Raw genomic sequence first — 27,325 nt, 5'->3', positions numbered from 1 at the left:
GCCCAACTTTTGCTATCAGCAACTCATGATTACGATTAAGTTTTATTCAAGTGGTAGGTTTGATGCAAAACTCCAGGTTTTTATGTTGCATATGTTGAAGAGCCCAAGACTCATGGTTTTGGCTTGATTAGGGTAACAATTCGTTTAAATGGAAGGTCTAGTAAAAACATAAGAGGGTTCTCTCTTTCTAGTGTTTGATGGGGTGTCATGTTGAGCAATTCTAGGGTTTCCACAGGCCCGTTTGGGATGAAGACCATGATTGGGTTTCGGGTTTATCTGAGGGCAGTGCAGTTCTGACCAACCTTGATCAAGGTTTCAAGGTGTAGAGTTTGTCCTAGCTAAAATTAGTGTCCCTTATGTTCGAGTAGCAAAGGAGAATGATGAGATAAATGATGCGTACGATGAAGTCAAACCACTTACAATATAGCCAATCAGGTCATCATCTGCTACTGGCTTGCCAACAGCAGCTAACAGATCAGCAATGGCCTTGGCATTGTCTAGATAATCTTGACAAGAAGAAGAGCCTTGGCGCAGTGTTTGGAGTTGACATTTCAGACGAGCAATATGAGAAGCTGACTGCGACGCAAACCGTTGGGATAGAGAAACCCAAGCCTGACGTGCAGTAGTAATCCCATACTGGGTGGAGAGAACCTTAGGAGCCAGTGTAGTATTGATGATGCTAAGAATAAACTGGTCCTTCTTATGCCAGAGGGTATAGGCAGAGTTGACAGATTTAGAAGTTCCATCCTCAGATGAAAGAAATTCTTCAGGAGCGGTGCCAGAACCGTCCACAAAACTTCAGAGATTATTAGACTTTAGCACAGGGGTGAACTGTGCAAGCCAAGGAAGATACGAAATGGGACCATCCAACTTGATAGAAATAAGTTGTCCAATATCAGGAGCAACGAAGGCAACGGAATTCTCAGAAGAAGAAGCCATAGGATTGAAAGGATAAAAAAAAAGAGGTTTTGCATTTGCAGAAATAGCTCCGATACCATGTAAAATATTTAGCTTCCCAAGACGATCAATATGCATTGATGTTCACAATTTATACAATTGTTTCTCACGTTTTACGTGCTGTATAGTTCAATAAATCTTGCTATTTCAGGTACAACAAAATCGGAACAGACTATGATCTGGTAGAAACTGAATTGACTTTGTCATCTTCAGATCTTTGCCTGTGATCAGCTGAGATGTGGTCAGTACCACTAACATAGGTTTCATTCAAATAGCAGGTTTGATGCAAAACTCTAGTTTTTATGTTGCTGCATATGTTGAAGAGCCCAAGACTCATGGTTATTGGCTTGATTAAGGTTAGAATTCGTTTAAATGGTAGGTCTGGTAAAAACTCAAGAGGGTTCTCTCTTTCTAATGTTTGATGGGGTGTCATGTTGAGCAATCCTAGGGTTTCCACAGGCCTGATTGGAATGAAGATCATGACTGGGTTTAGGGTTTATCTGAGGGCAGTGCAATTTTGACCAACCATGATCAAGTCTACAAGGTGTAGAGTACGTCCTAGTTAAAAATTAGTGCCCCTTCTATTCATTTTAGGGTCATAAATAAAGGCCATTTAAGAGGTTAATGGTTATTATCCTTTGCAAGCAGAAATCCTGATATGATGTTGATGACATTAAGTATTGTTTCGTTTGGAATAGTTTTAGGGCTTTTAATGCTACAAATTTACCTTGGGTTCTTTTTATCATGCCCCTTTGCTCTTTGTCCCTAACTTTGAGACATAAAACCACTGCAACTGTGGATTAAGAAGATGCAGCTTGGTTTTCTAGGCTTTTGAAATCATCAGGCTTTACTTGATTCTCCAAGGTGAGAAGGTGGGTTGCCTCATAATTTTCCACAGCTTTCATGCACTTGAGATAAAAAGCAGGAAAAAAGATCATAAAATGGTCAGCCCTGAGCTTAAGAAAGCTCTAGAAAAACATGGGTAAATCCACAAGAATTATACATGGCTTTATTCTTAGGATTTTCCTCGCTATGCACAAGGTACAAAATGTTGAACTTTTTTTTCCTTATTTTCTCTTTACTGTGTTTTTTCCCTTCCTCTTTTCTTGAATTGATTTTCCTATTTCCCCTTCCAATTGCTTCTTTTAACTAGTTTTGCAAATGGTTTGATGTTGTTAAACTGACCATCTTTATGCATGAACTCATCTAGACATCAAGAGATACAGCATTTAAGAGATCGTTGTTGATTTTAAGGTGTCATGTCTATATTTCTCCTACATAACTTTTTGAGTAAATTTAGACTAAGATGGTTATCTACATAAAATGATGTATCTCCACCATGTAATAAGCCTTTCTTTGAATAAATTTGGGGGAAGTGGCTTACTTCATTAATCATCAAAAAAATAGACGGATTGTCTCTAATGCAGGACATATGGAAGATGACTGAGGACTGTGGTGCTTTCAAGATCGCACATTTTTATCAGGAGGCAAACACATCCATTGATTGGGTGGCCTCCTCGCGGCGCATCACTCTGGAGGCTTTCTCTAGGTAAACCAAGCAGACATTCTCGACCCGTTTAGCCCGTTTTTTTTTTCTGATTTTGTTGGCTGTACTCATATACGTATAGTGTGAGGAGCCGATGTACCAAAAAAAATGGTATAAATTTATTTTGAGCATTTTATTTATTATATAGCTATCTGCCGAACTAAGCTCCTACAAGTTCTATTGGAGAAAATGGAAATTAAGAGCTTTTACCTCTTGGTCATGCCTTGGTTTTGAACTCCTTGGTTACGTTTATATATATATATATATATATATATATATATATATATATATATATATATATATATATATATATATATATATATATATATATATATATATCTTTTGCAAACTAAATGTGCCATTGTTGCATAAAATTCCCTTTTCTTTTGGTATATGATGACAAAGTGAGGGTCAGTGTCTAATTATTGTTGTCATAGAATCATGGACTGACTTCACATATGAGTTATGACCCACACATTTTGCTACGAATTAATGCAGTAAGTTATGAGGAAGATCAATGGAGCTAATGGAAGGACTTGAGATTATCCTTTGATACCAAGCATATGTATGTATATCAAGTCAATGAACTTGGCTTTTTTTAATATTGACGAAATTGTAGATCCCGCAAACTGAATGCAGCATTATTGCATAAAAATATCTTTTGTTTTTCTATTTATGATTTCCATTTTATCGGTTACTAGCTTAATGACTTCTGAATCGATCAAAATGCCATTCTGTAGAAAAGAACTTCCTTAGTAATAACAGGAGAGTTCTGTTAGATCATAAAATAAGAATTCTGCAACCTCGTCTTTTGTATACTTCTTACGTGCGACTAATTAAAGTCAAGATTTTCAACCTGGCCTATTGTAGAACCTTCAACAAAAGTTCTGGTGGGTTTGTTGCCCCCTGGTATTTAAGTTCTAAAGTCCTAACGGCAGGACCTATCCCTTCTGCTACCAATTTCACTGTTGGGTGGGTTATAGCACGCAGAGCTTGCTTGGCGATTTCAATTCAAGAATGGTGCTAGTTTTGCCTAGGTTTTTTTTTCCTTTTTAACTAAAATTGAAGGAAAAGGTTCAACTTTGTTCAGGTTGATGATATTGAAGAGAGCAGTGTTTGAGATATGTATCGTGGATCAAGATGAAACGATTACATCAAACTAGGGCTGAGCACGTCATATGCATATGATGCAAAAACATGGACGGCCGTAATTACATACAAGAAGCATTAATAAATGGTTTCCTATCAAATTAATGCACTTTCTTTCTTAGTTTGTGCACTCATTAATTTCTCTATCTCAAGCAATGAAAACACTGGTTAGGACAAGACTCAGACGGATGGCAGCACTTATAGCAAAGAGAGAGCTTGAAAAATCTACCTATGAGACTGGAAATAATATTTTATGTTATAACTTGTCATGGTAAAGGTTCTTATTTAAACATAGGTCGGAAATTCTACCAGATGCTGAATGGAGAAATTGTACTCTTGCGCCACAGAAACAATCTAAGACCGGATAAAGGGAGCGACAATCCGAGATGATCTGTATGATAAATAGGGCTCATGTAAGCGAAAAATCTGACCGGCTTAGTGCACCAGCGACGTGGTTCACCTAGTGTAAGGTATAATTTCTCTGCTGAATCGGTTTAGTTAGGGATACTTGAATATTTGGAGAAGCTGAAAAAGGAGTTTGAGATGATAGAGTAATAGAGGAAAAAAGACAGATCATTCAAATACTAGAGCTCACCTTTTCATATGAATTTTAGTAGACAAAAAAACATGAGTATGGAAAATCTTCTCTAATGCTACTAGCCCTCTCCACGGTGCTCACCAAAAAATGCCTTGTCCGTGATGAAAAGGAGTACACCTGATAGTATATGCTTTCTCTTTGTAAAATAATGGTGTAAATTTTTTAATTGATTAATAATCAATACTCTTAATTTGAGGACCAAATTATCCCACCTATGATAGAAAAATAAAGGAAACCATGATTATTATGGGACAAATAAAATTATTGATTTGTATAATTCCCTCATATTGCTTCCATATCTATATGTTAGCGAAACGGTGTTGGATTTTAAGATTCATTTTGATTATATTTTCTTTTCTTTTTTTTTTTCGTTCCTTTCCATTTTGAGCAGCTTCTTTCCAAGGATCAACTTATAAACCAGATCCTCATCCAAGAAAACATGCAAACTAACTTTTTCTCGAAAGAAAAAAAAAAAAATCATGTAGACTGGCCGCTGCGGATCATCAAGTTGTGTGCGGTCATGGCACTGCTCATTATCAACTCCAGTATCCTATGATGTACTTTTAATAAAACAAAAACCAAAAACTAAAGGATCCTATTATGGACTCGTCGGGGTCGCCTGCTTTCCCCGGATCAAAGAGCCTTTCAATGGAGTAGCATCCTACGCCGAGTACCCTTTCAAAAGCTGACACCTGACCTTTGACATGTTTCTTGTGTACCCCGAGCTCAGAGCGGTATGAAAGAGCATTATCTATGCAAGATGGATACTAGGCACGACCGCATTCTTTTGAAGGAAGACTCAACCACTGTGATCGAGTGGGTCCAAAATCGGAGGTGCGCTATTGAGAAAAAGCCGTTGCTCCACGATATCTGCCGACTTCTGAGACAGTGCGACTTCTACTTGGCCATACATGTCTATAGGGAGATAAACTGTGCTACTAATTGGATCGCCTTTTTTGCTCCACATCACTTAGAAGATTTATTTGGGTAGACTACGTATCTGCGGAGCTTTTTTGTCGCCATTTGTTTTTTGATTTTATTGGCTGCATTCATATCTGGCAGATGTGGGCCCCCATTGTATTAAAAAAAAAAAAAGGACAACCAATGGTGGCTACGCATGCTTTTCCTGATGGCTCCAAATTTGTATAATTAAACCTGTCCAAATAGGAAAAATGAACATACTTTAATAGCCAACAAACATGATTTATGACTCAAAAAGATCGCTTAACAGGTCATTCAGCTCGTGTGATGCACTCTCGTTGCTCCCTCTTTTAATTGGTATCGTGAGCTATGCCATTTAATGAAGCAAGATGATCGGCACGGAGCACCCCAGTAATTTAAGTATTTTTTTATTAAAAAATAATAGTTTCATATAAGTTAAGAGTTTTTTCCGTGCTCATATACTTTTATATCCATCCATCCATTTAAATGTCAGAATTTTTATATAGAATCTTAACATAACCTCCAGTCTTCCAGGGTTTCATACCTCAGGCTGCAGTGTTCGTAATAAGATTCTGCTTCTCAGTTCAAAAAATTCAGTAAAAAAACAAAAGGGAGGAGAAGGCGGTGAGAGAGAGAGCGAGAGAGAAATACGACAAGCTAAGTGACTCGTGAGTTTTGAGTTTCTTAAGCATTTTTGAAACTCAAATTTTAATGAGCCCACATTGGTAAATCTCGGTCAGAGAAAGAAAGAGGGAGGAAGGGAGGCAAAAAAAAAAAAAAATGTAACACTACAAGGAAAAACATGAAAAAACCAACTCTTGATTGCCGAGGCTAGAAAGATGCATTGATAAATTTGGCTCCCGCATCAAATTTTGCCGGCGCTTCTAATGAACGTCAACAATTTAAAAGAATAGACGACGCTTAAAAACATCAGTAAAAATTCTAAAAAACACTGAAAAATATTATTTCTAGTATAAACGTTGCACCACCAAAAAGCCACCCAATGGTGGTCGTATCTGTTATTTTCTTTCTTTTCATGCATACTTGTTCAATATATTTCTGCAACAAGTGACACCGGCTTCTAACCTGAACCTTGGATATATTATAAAACAAAGAAGCAAAAAACAAAATGGAAAAATAAAACATGACTACTTGAGTAACACATCCAGTCATATTTATTAAGTATAGCCAAGCCAACATCTGTGTCATAAAAATGGAACAGCAACCAGTTGAACATCACTAACCAATTACTAAATAACAAAATACATTTTTTTCTGGAATTACAAACATTTTTGCATGGTGGAACAAATCATAATATAAAATAATACATGCAATATCCTAAGAAACAGTTATTCATGATCTCCATTGCAGAAACGTCTTCCTGAGGTAAGTAAATCTTCATTGACAACAGCTTACAAGGTTGTTGACACTCGAAAGCTGCTATCCAGAATTCTGACATAACACCTTCACCTCCAATAGCAGAACTGATCTCCATTAGTTTACCATATTTAATTTCAATGGCAAGTATTTCTCATGAATTTCTTTCTTAAACCATTCCCTTCATCTTTGACGAAAAGAATTTCATATGCGTTTGGAAATGAATGTCGAACAATGTTATTGCCCTATAGAACAGATGATCGATCCTTAGGGCTGTAATTCAGAACAGGGTTCCCTGATTTTTTTCTTTCCTCGAAACAACCTCAGTAATCGGCAGGATTGTTGTACTATCGACTCGTATGTGGACGGATTCTCCCATGCTACCAGTGAGAATTCATCATGATATTTTTGCATTCCTTCAACCATCAACTGCCAAATTAGAGCTCCAGCACCAGCTTGACCCTTCTTCGCAGACTCATACACTTTGTCATAAACCACATTCAGTAAAACATCTCGCTCATATGTGCCATTTTTCTTGGCATGCAAATTGGATCCAAATTCTAAAAAGAGAACTGGTTTTTTCAATATGTTCTGACTATCATTCACGTGAGAATCCACCCAACTAGAAAGATATTTGACTTTCTCTTCTAGGCTTGCCCTTGGGATCCTAAACAAAAAACAGAGTGTCATCCTCCTTATTGAAAATATTGAAAAAAGAAGAAAAAAAAAGGTGGTCCATTCTGAGGAGAAACTAACATGCACTACATGAAACAAATCAGTTAGAAAAAAAAAAAGTGGTCCATTCTGAGGAGAAACTAACATGCACTACATGAAACAAATCAGTTAGAATGGCCACCAACCAGCTATCAGGATATGCATGCACTGAAGCAAAATCTATATGCTCATCCGCGGAATTTTGCAGAAAATCAGAGCCAAAAGTAGCTGCCCATTCTCCTGGATTCGCATTCAATCTTTCAGTTCTCCCAGGCCCATAAAACCCTTCAAGTCCAATTGTGACAAGGTGTTTCTTGTCTAAACTCTTAATATGAGAAGACATATCAATAATCCAATCCTAGCAACCAAAAAAAAAAAGAAGCACAACTGAGGGTTAGGCTTCTTGGAATTTGAGGTCATCAAAAATAAGCACTTGTTGATCTTTTCAAGATTCAGTTTTTTGTAACAATTGGTGGTTCCATCCAATATTTTAAAGAAATCAAGGCAAAAGTAACTTAAGCAAACCAAGTTACAGATTAGTTGTGTTACCTGAAGAATAGGAGCAGATGATTTAGATACACATCGTGGCTCATTCATGAGCTCCCAAGCAAATATAGCAGGTTCATCATAATATCTAACCCCACTATATGAGTTCCTTCTTGTCACAATTGCCTGCAATGTTTATTTTCAGAATTTAGATGTAACAAGCATTAATTGTGATACTTTCGACTTTCAATAGATATAAGAGCATACAATCCAAGTGCCTGCTTTATCAAGGTCTGCAGAAGATAAATGATGCCTGGAGGTTAAAAGTTTAGAGTAGGCACTGCTCATTAAAAAATAGAAGTAAGAACAGTGGACACCACAATAATGAAAATATAGCTTTGAAATATCTAATCAGTGAACAATGTCGGTGGATTATACTAAAAGCTCCAAACTGTAACAAAAGGCAAATTCATTAAAGTCTTGTTGAGTGATAAAAGGCTTCCTAATACACAATGCGCCCACCACTCCAAGGTCTGAGAAGGGTCAAATGTATCCAGCGTTAACCTTGCATGTGAAGAGGCTGTTTCCGTGGTTCAAACCTATTACACCCAGATTACAACAGAGAAACCTTACTAGTGTCAATTTTACGAAGTTCATAATGTTCCACATACCTAACTACACATGTTGGTTTTAATATTTTCCAACCATGTATTAAACAACTAAACTCTCCTATCCTCACAGGCTTTCATCTTGAAACCACTAGATGACAAGTAACAACTTCCAAAAATACGAGGCATTTGATATTTTCTTCTTTTTGGAATTTACGATGTTGCTCGTGATGCATGGTCTAGACTTTGGTTATGATGGGCCACCATATAACAACATGAATAACTACTCTGTTGATGTTTTGCCAAAAGTTAAGACGTGCCCACACTACATATATGCCCACAAACACAGACACCCAAAGTAGCTATTAAAGAATACTTCTTTGTTTCTTAGAAGAAATTGTATTTTTCTTGTAAAAAATTGTACTATGACCAGTGTTTCTTGGAATAATGACATCTCTCCGGAAAGAGAAATAAAAAGTAAAAAAATACAATAAGTCTTGAAAATGTGAAGAATGAAGATGGTGAAGTCAAATAATGGTAAATATATCAACATAGCAGAAACAGAGAAGAAACAATCAAAAGAAAAGTAAACTTCTTCTCATGAAAAATAAAAGTTTATTTTTTCTTATAGGTATGATAAATATTTTTTATTGACAAAACATGAAGTGCTTCCAATTTTTCTTTTTCTCTTGCTAATTCAAACACATTCTGTGTCAAAAATTGACACAACCATGGGAGATTCAAGAGCTAATGGACAAAGATTTTATATGACATGTAACTTTAGATTGCTCAACATAATCTAACCACATTTAGATTGGAGGATCCACTGAGTAAATGGACAGATTATGGAAGTACTATGTGCATGTTTATGCTAGTATCTGTTGATATGAGTCTCTCCTAAACATTTCACCAAGAGGTATACTTGTCAAGCAAAGCATAGCAGCCTGACAACCTCGAGTTCAATCTAAAGTTAAAGCAGAAAAAATACAAGCTTCTAGAACAACGAGTGCTACCATCTAATAATTGAACCAGATATGCTTAGAAGGTACCTTTATGTAATCCTTGAAGTAGCCCCTGATGACATCAAATGAGAAAAATGCATCTGATGAGGTTGTCACATTAAAACCAGCTTCTTGTGCCCATCTAACATATTGATCTTTACCGCCAAATGCGTTGAGATTATTTAGAAGACAAAGAATTAGCCTTACATTATTCCTCCTTGCTTCATATATCACATAATCCAAAGCCTAAAACAAAATGTACTTAGTCATAAAATCAGCTAAACATTGAAAAGGATATGCATAGTGTAAAGCCAATCTAATAAATTTAATGTAGCAATTCACAGGACCAGCAAAAAATAGTCTGTGTGACAAAAAGGAAATATAATTAAGCATTACTAATTAAGCGCAGCAGAATATATTAACAATTAGGCAAACCAAAGCATTACAAAAGACCACTGATAGGTTCGGCATATCTTGACTCCACCAATCCCCTGGTCCAAGTAGCCTCAAGCAGAATGCTGTTCAGACATCTTATAAGCAGGTGGAATCATTAAGGCGACACTGTATTTCCTTTCCACCCTACCAATAAGGCAAATCCAGCAGAAGCATGTTTTCAGAGAAAGCGCCTGTATTCCTCAGATACTTCTCACTTTAAGCCAACTAATCCACTTTGTTAAGGAAAAACAAGCTGTCTAACAGCTCAACTGCCAAAGTTCTGAGGAGCTAAGCTGCAGAGATTTGATATTTCATTCTGAAGAAAAATTCGTCTATAAATGAGCTCTAATGTCTCAAAATGTATTCCTCTTTCTGTTTCAACTCAGCCCCTTCAAATTACAAAATCCAACTAAAAAAACCATGAAACAAAATCTCAAATAATCAGATAACATGATGTTACAGGACTCCGCTTGGACAACGACGACGACAACAACTGCTAATACTAATAATAATAATTCAGCTGTAGTTGTAATCGTTGTCATCGTCATTGAAATTCCAACTGCTAATTTAGCAATAGCTTAGAGAAATACATCGTTGAATTACCCAAATTGTGTGCCAGCAGCCAATCCGAAGGCCATCCACCACAAATCATTCAAAAATTAAAAAAGAATGCTATAATTACTTTTTTTTTAAAAAAAAAAAAGCAAGGACTTTTTTCCACCCTAAAATAACATATTCCACTTATTGGATCAAACTTATCTTAAAAAACAAATAATTCTGGACCAGAAAAAAGAACATTAGAATTCTAGATTTAGTGGGGGAGGAAGGCAAAAAGAGCAAGCGAGATCGATTGAGACCTGAAACATTTGCTCGTCGTAGTGGCCTGGGAAGAGCTGAAGGGCCTTGGGGCCACCGTCGCTGAATGCCCAGGTCCGGCAGACGGTGAGCCCCATCTCCCGCCCCCGCCGGAGAATCTCCGACACCCACGTCCGCTTCTCCGACGACATTAACCAGTAGGAGTTCCAGCCATTGACGTACACCGGCGAGCCGCTCTCCAGATCCACGAGCTGCGTCCCGTTCCGCCCGATGAAACCCATCCGCGGCTGCAGCCACGGGATCGGGATCCGGAACCCCCCGCCGCCTCCGCCGCCGCTTCCCCATGAGTTCCAATTCATGTATCCCACGGCGATCAGCAGAAGACCGCCCAAGAGCGCGTACGCTCGTCGCTCCTGAAGCTTCATCTCTCCTCTTTCTTCCTCTCCTCAGCTATTACTCCTTAGCTTGGAAAGGCAACAAAAAAAAAAAAAAGAAAATGGGGACGAACTCTTGGAACCGTGCCCCTTGGGTTCGTTTCCAGCCTCCTCACGCTTTATTTGCAATTTTCTATTTTAATAACCATTTTATTTTAAATCCCTATATCACGGGTAGAGTAATAAAACTGATATAATTATATACAAATATTTTTAACGTATCAGGTATCACCAATCTTTCATGAGGGGACACACTTTCTCGTGGAATTAGCCTGCGATGGCTTAGATTAAACGTTAAAAAAATAGTCTAAGCCCAATTTTTGTTAGTGGAACAGGGATCTAGCAAAAAAGCTTACAACAATGATATCAGAACTTGTTCGCATCCTAATATTTGACCATGTAGTTTAGGGATCTGAAGCTGAAACTGAGCCTCAAATCCACAATGACCGGAAAGTATATCGATTACAGTGTTCATACTTACAAAGCTAAAATCTCAAGCGATATTATTTGCATAGGGGACAGCTTCATCCACCATCCACTTCCCTATTTGGCTGCGGAATTAGTTAATGGAGTGAAACAATTCCTATCCCAACTTCAATTCAGATGAGATGTGAACGGACCGTTTCATATTTCGTCGGTCTATCTCGGTTTTAATAGGGTGTCGGCTGGCGAGCTTGACACGTTACAACAAATGAGAGATGAGATTAGCTGAAAAGAAAATGAACAGCTTTTACTGTTTGAAAAGAAGCAGTGGAATTCCGCATTATTTGCTCGTAGAAAGAGGAGGAGGAGGAGACGATGGTGTGTTGGTTTCTCACTTGCGAGGAGCAGTGCATAACGGAAGCTTAAATTGGCTGTGGAAAGTGGCATTGCCGTTGCAGCACCGAAGTTGTAGGCTCTCATCTATGTCTAGATTCTTTCGTTGCACGTGGCGAGTGCGCGTGTCTGCATGCTGGAAAGAGTGACAAGTGTTGCTAGCAATGCTCTCCAGCTGCAGTGTGCTGCATGGGTGTCGTCCTGCCTAGCAATTTGGTTTTTAGCATGGTTGGTCTTCAATTCCTAACATGTCTCACACATAGCAAAAATGATGATTTTTAAGATTGACTATTTGTTGCTCCATCGCTTGTCATATTTGGCTAGTCAGAAATACTTTCATTTCAAACTATGGATTACGGCACACTCATAACTCTTTCGAAAGCTCGAGTGCAAGCAAGCAACTAAATTCATCCAGATTAATGCTAGTCGGTCGATCATGATAGCTAGAGAAAAGTGGGTCTCTCGCGGAGCATCTCCTGCAACCCCCTCCCCCTTCCTCACATATAGCAAAAATGGACGATTTTAAGATGACTATTTGTTGCTCCATCGCTTCCCATATTTTTAAGATGACGATTTTTAGATACTTATTTCTGACCTACCCAATTAAAATTATTTGCCCATTTTAAACAAAATAATTTCTTAAAATTATATATATATAATATTCTTTATTTCAGTATTTTGAAAATAAAAAAAAAACTTATCCAAGATCAATCATGACCCATATGTTTTTCCGCCTTCATCGAATCTCCATTCTACCTTATTGATCGTAAGATATTTTCATAAGTAGGAGTGCAAATAAGTCGAGCTTGAGAGCTCGACTCAATTCAACTATTATCAATATTGAAAAAAATTTTGAACCGAGTAGCAAAATCATCGACTCAAAAGCTTGCAAGCATAGTCAAATATCTATTATATTAATTTTATATTTAAAATATAATATTATATATATATTAATTTGATCTAACTTTAAATTTTTAACTATATTTTTTAATTATTACCAAAGCTCAAAATTGAACTTGAACTTGAGCACAAGTATGATTTTTGAGTAGAATCAAGTCGATCTTAAATATTATGTTTTTTTATCGAGTTAAGTTTGAGTTCTGGATGGATTTTGAATCATTTTTAAGTTCAAATATTTTAAATTAAGTCAAACCCGAGCCTCTCACTCCTCGACCCGGTGCAATTGCGCTCCATGATGAGGCCGAGCGGTAGTAAATTACTAAAAGGCTAAGTGACGGAAGCCCTATACCTGTTTGTTAATTTTTCCCCCGAAAAAGAAGGCATGCAAAGTTAAGAAAGGTTGAGAGTTGAGATATCTTTCAAAGCTATGTTTTTTAATAACATGTCACAAAGTATGTGACAGGGCATGGCTTGCAATTACCTAGACATTATCTGATAATCACTTATATAAACTGAATAATATGCAAACTATAAGCTATTAGATCAAAAAAAGATAACGAAAAATATATAAGGAGACCCAAGAATTAAAAAAAAAGAATAACTCAAAATTGATTTAAAATTAGCTGAGTTTTATAACTGAAATGACAAAAAACTATAATTTTCTTACAAGAATGGCTTCGTAAAACTTGTAGACAAGCTATATAGGTTTCTCAATAAGAAGACATGGCCATTCATAATTAGCTAAATTTTCCTGGTGAAGATATATATGATCATAATGTCCCTTTTTTATTTACCTATGCTTTGGAGAGCTCTAAGCCTTTAGTTGTTTGATTGCATTAATTGCAACAAAATAATATTTTAGTAGTCTTGGAACAGGGCAAAAGTGACAAATTAAACTAAAATATGAAGCTTAAACCAAAGTAATAGATGGTATAGACTTCAAAAAAGGTTGTTCAAAAGGATGTTCTTTGGTGACAAAATATTAGAGTGTAATGGAAAACCATCAAAAAAAAAAAAAAAAAGTCATCGCCATTTGTGGAATACAATTATGAAAAAGTTAGGTTGGGCCTAGGCTAATTGAAACCTATTTATGTCCAATTTCTGCCTAATTACAATTAGGTTCAGGATACGTCCGCCATCCATAATAGAAACTCAAATTAAACTTATTTTTGTCCCAACAAATTTAATATTATATTTTTAATTTTATTGGATGTAATCGTACGAATCGTCCGTTATAGCAAAAAATAAAATAAAAAAAAAATTAAAAAAAAAGGCATGCTTGCTAAAAGCTTTCCCATTCCATCCACTTTCAGCGTTCCAGAACCATCCCAACCGTAAAGAGCCCAAAACGACGCTCGTCACCGCCGTCTTCTCCTTCTCCCCTTTTACCCAATTCCTCTCCGCCTCCATGGACTCCTACCACTACTACTCCACCTCTTTCTTCTACTTCAGCCAGAATGACCAAAACGCCCCTCACCGTCCCAACAACGCCATCTTAATCCCCATCGAGACCCCCTCCTCCGGCGACTTCCCGCCTCCCACCCCCGTCCGCCTCCCCGACGCCGTCCCCAACGCCGCCGCCGTCAAGATCCAGTCGGCTTTCCGCGGCCACCTGGTTCGATCCCTGGTCGGGAAGATCCGGGCCGTCAACGCGGAGTCCGGACGGATGGAGCGACTGATCCAGCGGCAGGAGACGGTCGACGCCGTCCGGCGGGACGAGCGGGAGCGGCTCCGGGTGAACGAGGGCCTGATGGCGCTCCTCCTCCGGCTGGACTCGGTGCCGGGGTTCTACCCGGCCGTGAGGGAGCTGCGGAGGTCCGTCAGCCGCCGAATCGTGGGACTCCAGGAGGTCCTGGACGCGATCCTAGGGGAGCCGGCCGTCGGCGGGGAAGGGTTTCCGGCGAATTTGGAAGAGATCGTGGAGGGGATCTGGGGAGGAGAGGAACGTTGGGGCGAGGAGGAGGTGGAGGAGATGGGGACGGGGGGAAATTGGGAGAGAGGCTTTGGTTGTTTGGAGAAGCTCCTTTTGGGAGTCTGATGTACTATACCAATTGTATACGTATATCATGTTACGTATGTATATGTGATTAGACTATGGAATAAGGAAAGCCGAAAGCTTTTATTCTAAATTTTCTACTCTTAAAGTAGAAAGATGCAGAGGTCAATGCTTATACTTCTGATGAATGACTCAACCTTTTAAGTATCCACTAAATTATGCCTATAAAAGTGTGACAACCACCAAAGTGGTAGCACGGTGGGAACGGAACTTTGATTTCACCGAAGTGGCTTAAGTTCGAAACACGTGAGCGTCGATTAAATATGGAGACCGAATGCATTTTGCTTAATTTGTCCGGTAAAATCGTTATTTGGTTTGTCGTTACTTAGATAATGCTAGTGTGATGTACTCACACAAAGATAGAGCTGCTGCCACGGATGGAAAGGGTATGAGTAAAAAATATTTTACCTGCATCGAATACTGTCTAGTGGGGAGGGAGCCTAGTGACGGTTGCTACGCGGGTGAGGTTCGCCTCACCCCCTCTTCTCTTTCCTTTAACCGAAAAAAAAAAGAAAGAAAGGAGCGACAACCAACATACTTGCTGTAATTCTAGAAAGTAACTATAAAAAATAGCAAATAATTAATAAGACCCTTGAAGGTGCTCAAATGATAAAACCTTTAATTACTATAGATTGTTATGAATTTAGTTCTCTACCTAGTATCTTTTCATAATGATGCCATTTCCTCTGCTTCTTTTCTTCGATTAAACACGCTCATTACATTGGGGAAAAAAATCTTGAAATCCATCATGTAGCTTGAAAAGGAAAGACAGTGATGCAGTATATCTAATCTTCAAATAAACGGTGTTTAACTAAATTGTATATAATACTTAATTCATTTCCCATCTTCTAACATACCTAATCATTTTGGTGGAGACTACATCTCCAACAATTTATATATGCAACCAACTTATATACCTTGCGTTCCAACGTGGATTCACCAGTGTATTCCAAATATCAAATATATAATACCACCACATCAGTAGCGACTTAAGCAAGCATCGAAACCACAAGTGTTAAAGTAGGTCCCACAAGATGCAACCACAAGTTCACAAACCCAAAACCAGCCTAAGAACGAAGGACAAGCCTCCGTCAAGTACCGGACGGTAGAGGCGTACCGGTTCAAGCATCCTTTCTGTCTTTGTCTCCACGGGTTCGGGTTCTATCTTTCGCGCGGATGAAAGCTTGATCTCTCTTTCGCGTCGTCGACCGTTGCACTGCGGCAGGCACAGATCTCAAAGTACATCAAATTCATTCATTTATCCTCTGCACAGATCTCGAAGCGATAATTGGAAAAATACAACCCCAGTCCTTGTCCCCAATCCCTTCCCATCCTCCCCAGCCTACTTACTGGCCTTGTCCCCTTGCTCATAAAACCCTCCCGCTGCCTCCCCTCATCTCTTCTGGCTTCTCCCCAGATCTCATGGCAACGCTTCTTCCTTTCCTCCTATTCCTCTCCATCTTCTCTGATTCGGCCACAGCCAATCTCCAGTCCAAAGAAGAAAGCTTCATCTCCGTCGTCGTCTCCGAGAAGGGTCTCGACTTCGGGAAGGACATGCTGATCGAGAAGGCAAGGAACACCCTCACCCTGCTCCGCCTCCCGGACATCGAGAAGTCGGTGAAGATTCCGGTCCTAGGGACAGTTAACATGGCGGCGACGAATATCACGCTGTTAAGTATCAACGTTTCATCTTCGACGGTTCAGCCCGGCGAGTCGGGTATCGTGATCGTTGCTTCGGGGGCGACGGCTAATTTGAGCATGAATTGGCGGTATTCGTACAGCACCTGGCTTATTCCGATTGAAATCTCCGATGAAGGAAGTGCTTTTGTTCGGGTAATTTGAATTCCCCTCTTCTCATGTATATTAATAACGTTTATCGATTTTTTTTTCGTTTGTCTCTCTTGATTTGTTTCGTGGACTGGTCACCCTTCTCACTCTCTGCGGAAAGGTAAGAATTTTGGTTTTGTTATGAACATTGTGGAGCCCATTTTGTTGGTTTTTATGTCCTTCTGGTGAATGTTTGGACTATATTTGGGATACTAGATGCTCACCAGGCTGTGGAAGATTCACAAGCATTGATTGGGTAGGCTTCTGGTTGTTGGGAGAATGGCAAACAACTGATTCAATTCTGCACGCATGCCTAGGGTGGATTCTATCCCAGTTTACAATGTTCTTGAAGTTTTAATTTAGTGAAGGTGGTGGTGGTGGTGCAGTCAATAGAACTAAAAATTTGCTTCAAGTGCTTCTAGGTCTATTGGACACAAGTTCAAAGCCCAAGATGTATGAGGAACATGTGAAAGCCAGAGAGAGAAGTTCCTATTTGGAGCAAAGACTAACCATTTCGTTCAAGCTTAACCTAATGGAGTCTAGGGCTTATGTAGCTGCTTTAAAGAGGCTGGGTGGCGGAATTAAAAAAATAATATGGTCAACCTGCTTTTTCTGACTTAGGGAACTCTCATCTTGAATGTATGAAGAGGCTAGGAGACAAATCAACAAACAGAATAATTTTTGTTTTACTTTAACCTAGATTGCTCTATTGAAGTGCTCCGTGAAATTGCCATCATTTTGTGGCTGTAAGTAGATAGAGCGCTTTTTGTCCCTCCACCAGACTGGGATAGTCCCTAATCACATAGATTGATAAGCCTATGAAAAGGCATGGCATACAAAGGACAGATAGAAAACCAACTTTTCTGAGTTGCATGATCCTGCTACATTGTGTTTGGTTTCCTGATCAGAATTAGTAGGTGGCAAAAAAAGGCTGGTGTAAGAATGCTTAAGTTTGTTGAAGAAATAGATTAGTTGGTAGTCATTGCCAGGTCAAGTACAGTCAAGGTTTCTTACTTGAATAGTTAGACATGAAAGGTTCAGGAGATGGAGGTCTCCTTGTTACAACAGACAGACATCAATTATATGCATATCTGAAGTTGTTATAGGTATTCTTATTGCAGTTTTACATCCTTTTTTTCTCTCAGACTAACATGCTCAAGCTATTACCGTAGCTTGCTTTGGTAAATTATTTATATTTCTGCAGATATTTCTCCTTTTTAAAACTTTAATAGCTGTAAGCAGTGCAACTCTACTAGTTGTTAGAAAATATTACAGAAAAAACAAGATTTTTTGGTTCATGTTTGTCACAATATTTTGATAAAGTTTCTTCTCTTATTGTATGACATGCTACGCTAAAATATTGGCCATTGCTCTTCAGGCCGCAGTTTGCAGCCATCTTCTATTCTTCAAATTTATTAATAACAGCTTCTCATTCTCAATATTTTCATCATAATTATAGAAGGCTTAGAACTTAGCTTCTCATTCTCATTATTTCATTATAATAATGAAAAGGCTCAGAACAGTTAGTTTACAGAATGTCATACTTTTAATGTTCTTTCTACAGTAATATTTTTTTTGCTTGACTTGTATCTGTCATGTGTCAAAATGTTTTTTTTTGCTTTTCTTCTCCTCTTCTTGATGTCGATTTTTGGAACTGATTCTACTATTTTATGCACTCTGACTCGTTTTATTTGTGACTAATTAGCTTCATCCATCTCTTTATAGACGTTTACATAATCTTCTCTTCTCTCTTCTCCTCTCCCTCTCCTTGATGACTGCCTGCCTACTTGTAATGTATTTCAACAAAGGGAAACTGATGACTCCTGCTTCTAGCTAAGGTTGAAGGCCTGGAAGTTGGGCTCACCATTGGCATGGATAATCAAAATGGAACTCTGGAGCTGACTGTGATAGAATGTGGCTGTTATATGAACGATATGGTCATAACCTTGGATGGAGGAGCATCTTGGTTTTATCAAGGGTATGCAGCCTCACTGCTCATTATTGTAAAAGATTTGAATCTTGTGTGCCTTATCGTGCATTTTTTTTGTTTATCAAGTGGACTTATGGGGGAGAGGAGAAAGACTCACTTATGTCCGCCCCAAATCTGTGACATAACACAACCATGCTATCGAGGGGTATAACCCACGATAACACGAAGCCAACCATTACATCTTAACTTCCAAATCTATCACAAACAAAATATAATAATTAAAAAACTAATTTCATCATTCATTAAATAAAATCAATACTGGTTCAGGGCATCTAAATCTAAACATAAATACCAAACTCATAATACTCAATATTCAGAAAATCATTAACTAAGAATTCATAGTCAATTAAAATACTAAATTCTTCTACAAAATTTTCAAGCTTGCTAGCACGAATTCCAAGCCTGGACCATCCTTTGGTCTCATTTTCCTATCTATGGACCCAAGTTGACCCTTGCAAAAGAGCCTTTATTTGCCCTGGTGCCCGAGCAGCCTACTAGATCGATCACCCCAGCCCTATTAAGTACCTATGAAACCCAAGATTGATGAACCCTATCGAATGGCCTTGGCCCTGATCGAGTTCGTGTCCATGATTCATTGATCGAGTTGCTTAGACTTGACCTAACCAGGTCACCGTCATCTGGCCAACCGTTCTCTTTGTTTTGTTATTCAATACTATTAGGGTGATCGAATGAAAATTAATCTTACTCTTAATATCTTTAAATAGGTTTAGCAGGTTCATCTAATAAAGTTTGAAAGTCTAAGATAGAAAAGATAAGTAACCCTAACACTCCTTATTAGTTTTTATTTTTTTATTTATTTTTTGGTATTATGAAAAATATGAAAATAGTATTAAATGTTGATGATATCATATTTTCTTAAAATCAAGGATCAAGCATACGATATTATAAAACTCATGATTTATTATGAAATAATGGTTTCATGATTATTTTACCATTAAGCACTATTTATGAACTATGAACTCCATATTTATGAAATTTGTATTTTTTTTATGAAATGAATAATTTTATGATTATTTTACTGTTAAATGCTTATATATGGGCTATGAACTTTATAAAGCCATTTAATATTTTATTCATGTATGATTCAAGAAAATATGATTGAAAAAATATGACTTAAGAAAAATCGTTTTAAGAATTATGGTAAAAGGGCTCTCAGATAGCTATGTATAGCCCTTGAAAGTGGGGTAGATCGACATCTAGTTCCATACGATCTTGCCAACGGATAATAGTAGTTGGCATATGACTCTGCCGGTGGGTAATAGTACTTGGCATACGATCCTGCTGGCGGGTAATGGTAGTTAGCATACGACCTTAGCAGCGGATAATAGTAGTTGGCATACGACCCTATTAACGGATAATGGTAATTGGTGTTTGTCGATTACGGCCTTGTTCATATACATAGTTTTGCTAATAGAATAAAAATGTAACTATAGGCGAAGTTTTGACATGAACTCTTTTCCTTTTCAACCTGTTCCATTATGATTAGAAGTTAATCTTGATCAAAGTGTATCACTTAGTATTAAGTTAGTGTTAATCTATATGCTAATGCATTTTCTTCCATTTTGGGGATTTATTGTTGATTTGTTTTAAATAATCTTTCCAGCAACCATATTTTTAAATTTCTTGATATTTATGATGATTATTTGACAGCTTAGCTCCTGTGTGAGTACGAAATGTAAAAGTTAACACATAGTTGTTTTTTTTTTACTCTTATGAGAAGTTTGACGGACTGCCTATTCCCTATATTGTAAAAATGAAGAAGGAACCATATATATTCTGATAAGGCGCATAAAATGTATGTACTAAGAGATTCACTTGGCTGGACATATCACAAGTAGTGCTTATTCACCAATAAGGATAATAATTTATCAAAGTTTTTGTTTGGTTAAGAATGGTAATATGTGCTCGGCCAAGGTAGTCATAACTGCAGTTTATACTCAGCCTAAGGTAGTTTTTTTTTTTTTTTTTTGAGGAAAAAGATGGACAGAACCCATCAGGCATTTCATTAAGAGCATAAAATGTGAACATGTACAAAATTAAAGGACGGAAATGTTTACAACTTCTGTCTTACTATATTTTTGAGGGACCCATTGGACCCAGAAAGCTTTAATCTCATCAATCAGAGTAGCTTCCACCTTTGTTTCAAAGTTAAAGATCCTCAATTCCTTTCTTTCCATAGTCTTCCCTTTCCACCATATAGAAGCTAACACATCCCTGCCCTCCATTTCTTGTTGATTCTTCTAACTCTCCAAGATCCCCAGAAAGAAGCTGGAGAACCAGCACAGCCTTTAAATTCGTCTTGTTTCTGAAGTACTCCCATCATTGTTCTAAGAGCATCTGTGAAAAATATGAGAGGCGTTTTCAGGTACAGAATTGCAGAGAACACACTGTGCTGGGGCAGGCAAAGACATCTTGAGTAAGTTCTAAGTCTAAGTTGTCAGAATCTTATGCTTAGCAGCAAGTAAAATAAAATTTTTCACCTTCTCTGGTATGTGGATTTTCCAAATCACATGTATCCTGAAATCAAGCTTGCCACTAGAATCAGCCAAAGGCAACTTGTCTTAGATATCTGGTTGGACTAGCCCAGCTATTGAGGCATCGATAACCCTAACTCATTCTGTAGTTGTATCCAATTGGACTTTTAATTAAACATCTAGAATATAATTTTGGTGGCTTTGTGCAGCCAATGGTCAATTTTCAGTTTTAACATTAAGGATTTGGTTCAAGTTATGCAAACATGAAGTTTGTCTAAACTACAAACCTAGCCCAAGCCTACCTATATCTTATACCGAGCCAAAGTAAGTTTGAGATTAGCCTTGTAAAAGTTAGATGGGTATTCAGTCATTCCAAATGAGAATGCATTTTCAAGAGTTTCAATTTTCTTGATTTGTAAAGCATATAACACTATAAATGTTGACAGTGTTTACATAAAAGTAATGGAACTTCTAGCTTGTATATATTTCTACTACAATACTCCATAACTACAGCACAATGTTCGTAGTACCTCATGTATGGGATGCAACTTGATTTAGTTTTTCTTCCATTCTTGATGCATATTCATGTCGATAACCTAACTGACTAACTACCTTCCATGCTTTGATCATATTTTCTAGGTTCGTGAATGCTTTCGAGGATCATATTAGATCTGCTGTGGAAAGTGCAATTACTAAAAATATTATTAAAGGGGCAATGAAGCTTGATTCTTTATTGCAAACTCTTCCAAAGAAAATTGATTGGGATGATGTTGCTGCACTGAATGTGACTTTTGTGAATGATCCACTGTTTGGAAATTCTTCTGTTGAGTTTAACATTAATGGTCTAGTCGTTGCATCAGACGAAGTTTCAATGCAAAGCTATTTACATGAAAATGCACGGATTTCAACATCTTGTGGGGGGGAATTAAAGATGCTCTGGATTTCATTAGATGAGATCGTGTTTAACTCTGCATCAGGGGTATACTTTCAGGTAATGTTGCCTCATCTCCATAGCATGTGTTCTCTTAGTGTCTCTCCATTTACTATTGTTTTGACTCATAAATATTGAAGCTTATAGTTTTTTCCAAGGAGGAATGCTTTATCTCATGTTTTCATAAATGAAAAACATTTATATGGCACTTGAACTCGAACTGTTTTCTCTGGGACCCATGTCAAGTAGTTTCAGGAGTCGCATAACAATGGGTTCCTGTGTGGTTCACACATTTCAGTTGTTGATGCTCATGTAGGTTTAGGACTCTATTTCGATTTGGGGAATGACAATCTTTATGCATCAGTTTACATTATTGAAGTCTGATGCATCTCATTTGTTCTTGTTTTATACATTCTGTTTGATTCATGCTAAGCTGCTAGAATCATATTGGGTATTCAATTATTTTGAATTAGTGAGTTATACATTATACTTTCAAACAATTTTCAGTACAGATTTGAAATCTTAGTTTCAGATTTAGTTTTGGCTGGTTAATGAAGTTTCCATTTTGCTAATTATGGCATCTTTCAGTTTAAGTATCCATCATGTGTTTACTCGTATATGTAAGTAATATCTGGACATGATTTCATAAACTTCGGTAACCCAACTTGATTAAACTTTTTGTCTTTGAACTATACAATTTAGTATTTGGTAAGATGGTTAACTTCTGATTAATGACCAAGCAATAATAAGATAAACTATGTAGTTGTGAATAACAAGTACACTACTGATCATCTTCTGTGACTAGCAACCGCATGAAATCTGTATATCAAGTGTTTGCTTATAGTTATTTGCTACATCAGGCAGGATTGATGCATCGGATTGTGGACAAGGTACCTGATCAGGCTCTTTTGAATACTGGTAGCTGGAAGTTTCTTATTCCTCAGTTGTACAAGAAGTATCCAAATGATGACATGCTACTGAATATTTCAGTAACTTCTCCTCCAGTTATAAGGATTACACCAGAAAACATTGGGGCTATCATTTCCTCGGACATGACAGTCCATGTGTTGGATGCCAGCGAGTCAATTCCTGTTGCATGCATATCAGTGGTAAGCAGAATTTTATTCTGTTGCAATATTGTTTTCCTTATTCCTTCTACTCAATTCTAGTTCATGCTTTGTGTGCTGCAATGTTTGTCATTGTTAATAGATGTTTGGGCTTGCACACTTGTTAGTTCTAGTGAAAATTCAGCACCATGAAACAACTTGATTTGATATCTGTGTATCTGGTTATCCGCTGATTCATGTATTCAGTTCCGGTCGGAGGCTTCTAGTATGAAAAGATTTTGGGTCAAGTTCTACTCAACCTGACTTGATATTACCATTAGCATGATCCAGACTTGGACCAACCTGACTCCGTCAAATTATTTGAAACTTAGTAATAAATATCATGAGATTACCATGATCATATAGATCTTATCATTTCCTTTTCTTTTTTCAGAGATATATGGGAAGAATACATGGATGTGTGTGTGTGATGTGGATGATATCCTGTTTGGAGAAAAAATTATAACCAATACTTGACTGCATGTTACCCATGTATGAATTAAATACAAGATTCATTGCAGTTATTTTAAATGCTTCCGTAATGACTTATGTTATTATTTATCTCAAGGTAAAGCTGTGTTTGTTTTTTTTGGGACATTGCATGCTTCCTCTGTGTTGCTTAGATCTCAGCAAGTAATTCTGATCATTAACTGTGCTAGTTGAGGTTACTGCTTTTGAGTATTTCTTGAGTTACATATCTTCCTGAAGCATCCTGCTGGAACCTAATTTAGATCATTCATAGTTCAATAAATGATTCATGCCTCTCTATTTGTTTGACTAATTGCCACTGGTTTCTGCAGGTAGTTTCTGTTTCAGGGGTTGTGGAGATATCAGGAAACAACCTAGGTGGTAGAGTAGAATTAGATGAGTTTACCCTGAAGTTGAAGTGGAGCAAAGTTGGAAACTTTCATATGTATCTAATTCAGGTATTGCAACTTAGCTTATAATTGTAAAGCATTTCACATCTTGTTCTAGCCCTTTAAGGTGAGTAGTTTTGAAACAATGATCAAATCATGGATTTCTTTACTGCGTCACGTTGTTCCTTTCTATCCTTGAAACATAGCCTTGTCAATTTGAGTAAGCACACCAGGCACTTTCTGTTGTTGATCTATTTGAGAGGATCTTTGGTATATTACAAACAAATGATAAAAATGCTGCATATCACCATGGGAAGATCTGATTGCTCCAAGGTGTCCTTGATTATAAGCTTTTTGTGTGTGTGTGTGTGTTTTTTTTTTGGGGGGGGGGGGGGGGGGGGCAGTGATACTCAATATCAACTGAAGTTGGCACCTTTATGTTTGATGGTTGCCATGTCTTGGATGGATGGGGAGGGCCATTATGGAATCTTCAGCTTTCAGTATCACAATTGCACATTGACCGTACAAAGAGAAATAAAATGCATGCATGCAAATGCTCGGAAATAAGAGAAATAAAGGTTCGATCATTGAGAAAGAAAGTTGGCTGAACTATTATACCTATATTGCTTGAAGTGTTCTGTGCTTTTATTTTTTTTTAACACCTCTTGGTCATTATCTGTGGTTGCTGCTATTCACCTAATTTCGTGATTGTGCTAGTATTTGTGTATCACTTATTAATGTGTATACTTGTACTTTTAGCCAATTCTTTCAGGATTTTTTTTTAATGGCAGCTAAGTGTATAGACCCCATGGTCATTCAATTTTTTAATATTCATGCAGGGGGTTATGCGGGTCTTCCTGAACAGTGTATTTGTGCCATATGTTAACATGCATCTCAAGCAAGGTTTTCCTTTGCCGATCATCCATGGATTTATGCTCCAAAATGCAGACATAGTCACCTCCAGTTCAAGGATGGTTATATGTTCTGATGTAGCATATACCAGTTTCACTGGTGTTGTGTGACCTGCCTTCCAGCATTCAAAACACAGATGGGAAAATTAATGGATTTTGGATGATGTGCGCAACATACAAATATAATGCTGGAATCCGTGGCTGGAAGTGTGCATTCCACGGGCCTGGATTTATGTTGATCCCAGTGGAGCATATTAAAACTTTTAAATTTGCTCAAGCTGAGGGCTGGTCCATTTCTAGTCCTAGCTGAGAAGTCACTTTGTAACTTCTTCCATAATATGTACCCTCTGTACTTTAGCCCCAGACCAGAGGGGTGTAAAATATTCAAAAGAAAGTCTGATCGCTTAATTTGTTTGTATTCATGGTTAAGTGAATTCTGTAAGCAAGTCTTCTCAATTTTCAGGCAGTAGACTATATCTTGTGATCTTTCTCTATAAATATTTGCATTTAATTGTAAACATAGTATAAGAATAAAAACAGAGGTAAGTCTCTAAATATTAACTGTTGCCTTGAAGATGTTTCATGGCAGGCAATTCAGGATGGGAATTGTACAGAGAGAGATAATGATTGCATAGTTTTCTATTCTCGTGCATACAAACAGCTTGTCCGCAACAGTGGCCTGTTAGAAGAATCACAGACAAGCTCTATAGCTTGGCAAATTGCGGGTCACCCCAAGATGTTTCTTCTGTGTTGTTACTGCTGTATGTGTAGTTTTTTATGCACCACTTCCGTCCCCACGGCATTGCTTTCTTGTTCTTCCTGTTCTTCTCGCCGTACTGCCATATACGTTTGGTTCTCTGCTTCATACGTCTTTAAGATCTTGGTGATCTCTTCCCTATTTCTGGCGCCCGATAGGCAATGGTGATGGGGCTTTGATCTTTAGAACTGTTTGATCGTAGTCAAGATAATGAGTCCAATGTCATAGCCCAGCTCATTTCGAAGGTCACTTGGAAATAGTTCATGTTACGGCTACATAATAATTTAGCTGATAGAAGTAATATTTAGGTGTACCATACAGTAGTTTTTGATGAAATTATCAAATGTGGAACCCATTTTTCATCTTATGGACTGAGGTAACAGAGATGCAACATGTCTGCAGGAGCGAGTGTTTGTTATGCACATTTGTTTGTTCATTATGCACATTTGATATGTTTCTGCAACATCCTCAAAACATAACAAAGTACAAATATTTATCTATGGCAAGTTGCAGATGAGGGGATTACTTTCTAGTAGCATCCCATTAAATGTGAGTGGCCACAAAATTATTATTTGATGTAGAAACTATTGTTAGTTTGTTACGCTTCATAATATCTTCTATTATTGTATAAAATTTATCGCATTTATTTTAGGCTAAAAAAAATACTCATCAGCATTTTGTATGGAATTGCCAATATCTTATTACATTTTGAGGTGCTGCCAATATCAATTCTACATTTTGTACTTGCTGCAGTATGGTCCACCCTCCTTTCAATCTAGATTCGGGCTTATTGGAAGTGCCTCGTTATTGGCTGATGTGAAGAAAACTTACTGGAAGCGCCTACTTGTCAGCTAACATGAAAGTAGTTATGTGATATAGATCTATCATCACCATCACCTATTATCGCTCTTATGAACAAACTCCATCCTCGAACCCTAACCCTAATGCCATCCCCTTCTCCTTCCACCTCTTTTGCAACCCCAACAACGATGACAAGGAGGAGAAGATCATCAACGAGGATAATAATAAGATCGAGGGCAATGATGACCACAAGCTCATCCTCAATAGCCACACAGCCCCCATCACCAATCCTCCCCCTTCCCCCATATTGTTCCCACCCCTGTCCCCTCCAACCCCCACCATCAACCCATTCCCCCACCCCCTCTTAGTTCAACACCTGCAACTATGACTCCCACACCTGCTACATCCCAGAGGGCCGCCTCGTGATGCTCGATGAGATCCACGGTGCTACCCTTGGCTCTCGTCCTCAAGTCATGGTGCTTTGCATGGAAGGACCCGCAACAAAGACACCACTTACCTCGCGGCTTGGAAGTGCATCTAGGACAAGCTCACCACTCACCTTGACACCACACTTGCTTACTCCTTGCACTTTTCCTCAAAAACACCCCCATCTACCATGTCTCCCATGTCAACCAAGGACATTGACCATCATGCATGCCAACTTGGACCTCCTTTGCCACCTTAGCCTCAAGGGGACCGTCAATGGCATCGATAAGTTTGGAACTTTTGGGGCCAAGTTTTACTGCATCTTAAATCATTCATGCACATGTAGGTTACCTCTTATCTTGTTTACACCTTCGTCTGCTCAGCTATAG

At 38.0% G+C, this 27,325-nt stretch overlaps 3 protein-coding genes across 3 annotated transcripts; 2 read left to right on the top strand and 1 right to left on the bottom strand.

Moving 5' to 3' along the window:
• Positions 1-6,344: 6,344 nt before the first annotated feature.
• Positions 6,345-11,596, bottom strand: LOC120104932 (mannan endo-1,4-beta-mannosidase 6-like). Its single transcript, XM_039116840.3, has 5 exons — positions 10,671-11,596; positions 9,427-9,624; positions 7,833-7,955; positions 7,430-7,641; positions 6,345-7,236 (listed from the first exon to the last, which is right to left on the bottom strand). The coding sequence occupies exons 1-5, from the start codon at positions 11,052-11,054 to the stop codon at positions 6,837-6,839; spliced, it is 1,317 nt and encodes a 438-aa protein (XP_038972768.3). The 5' UTR covers positions 11,055-11,596; the 3' UTR covers positions 6,345-6,836.
• A 2,460-nt stretch (positions 11,597-14,056) lies between these two features.
• LOC103696214 (BAG family molecular chaperone regulator 6, mitochondrial-like) lies at positions 14,057-14,908 on the top strand. The gene has a single exon (XM_008777752.6). The coding sequence runs from the start codon at positions 14,188-14,190 to the stop codon at positions 14,815-14,817; it is 630 nt and encodes a 209-aa protein (XP_008775974.4). The 5' UTR covers positions 14,057-14,187; the 3' UTR covers positions 14,818-14,908.
• A 1,256-nt stretch (positions 14,909-16,164) lies between these two features.
• Positions 16,165-25,450, top strand: LOC103696215 (putative BPI/LBP family protein At1g04970). Its single transcript, XM_008777753.6, has 6 exons — positions 16,165-16,668; positions 18,501-18,640; positions 21,787-22,138; positions 22,939-23,187; positions 23,985-24,110; positions 24,881-25,450. The coding sequence occupies exons 1-6, from the start codon at positions 16,258-16,260 to the stop codon at positions 25,061-25,063; spliced, it is 1,461 nt and encodes a 486-aa protein (XP_008775975.3). The 5' UTR covers positions 16,165-16,257; the 3' UTR covers positions 25,064-25,450.
• Positions 25,451-27,325: the final 1,875 nt, after the last annotated feature.

This window comes from Phoenix dactylifera, chromosome 11, assembly GCF_051530095.1.
Source record: "Phoenix dactylifera cultivar Ajwa chromosome 11, Ajwa_hap1_PhDact_Kaust_v1.1, whole genome shotgun sequence".
NCBI lineage: Eukaryota > Viridiplantae > Streptophyta > Magnoliopsida > Arecales > Arecaceae > Phoenix > Phoenix dactylifera.
This window is presented reverse-complemented; position numbering and strand designations above follow the sequence as displayed.

Bases quoted from the DNA above. Each gene is read 5' to 3' on its own strand.
- LOC120104932 (XM_039116840.3), bottom strand. From the start codon at position 11,054: ATGAAGCTTCAGGAGCGACGAGCGTACGCGCTCTTGGGCGGTCTTCTG. The intron at 7,956-9,426 runs GTACCTTCTAAG...TAAACATTGCAG, and splicing joins ACTTCAAGGATTACATAAAG to GCAATTGTGACAAGAAGGAA. The intron at 7,237-7,429 runs GTTGGTGGCCAT...TTTTTTGTTTAG, and splicing joins CATGCATATCCTGATAGCTG to GATCCCAAGGGCAAGCCTAG.
- LOC103696214 (XM_008777752.6), top strand. From the start codon at position 14,188: ATGGACTCCTACCACTACTACTCCACCTCTTTCTTCTACTTCAGCCAG.
- LOC103696215 (XM_008777753.6), top strand. From the start codon at position 16,258: ATGGCAACGCTTCTTCCTTTCCTCCTATTCCTCTCCATCTTCTCTGAT. The intron at 22,139-22,938 runs GTAATGTTGCCT...TTGCTACATCAG, and splicing joins CATCAGGGGTATACTTTCAG to GCAGGATTGATGCATCGGAT. The intron at 23,188-23,984 runs GTAAGCAGAATT...TGGTTTCTGCAG, and splicing joins CTGTTGCATGCATATCAGTG to GTAGTTTCTGTTTCAGGGGT.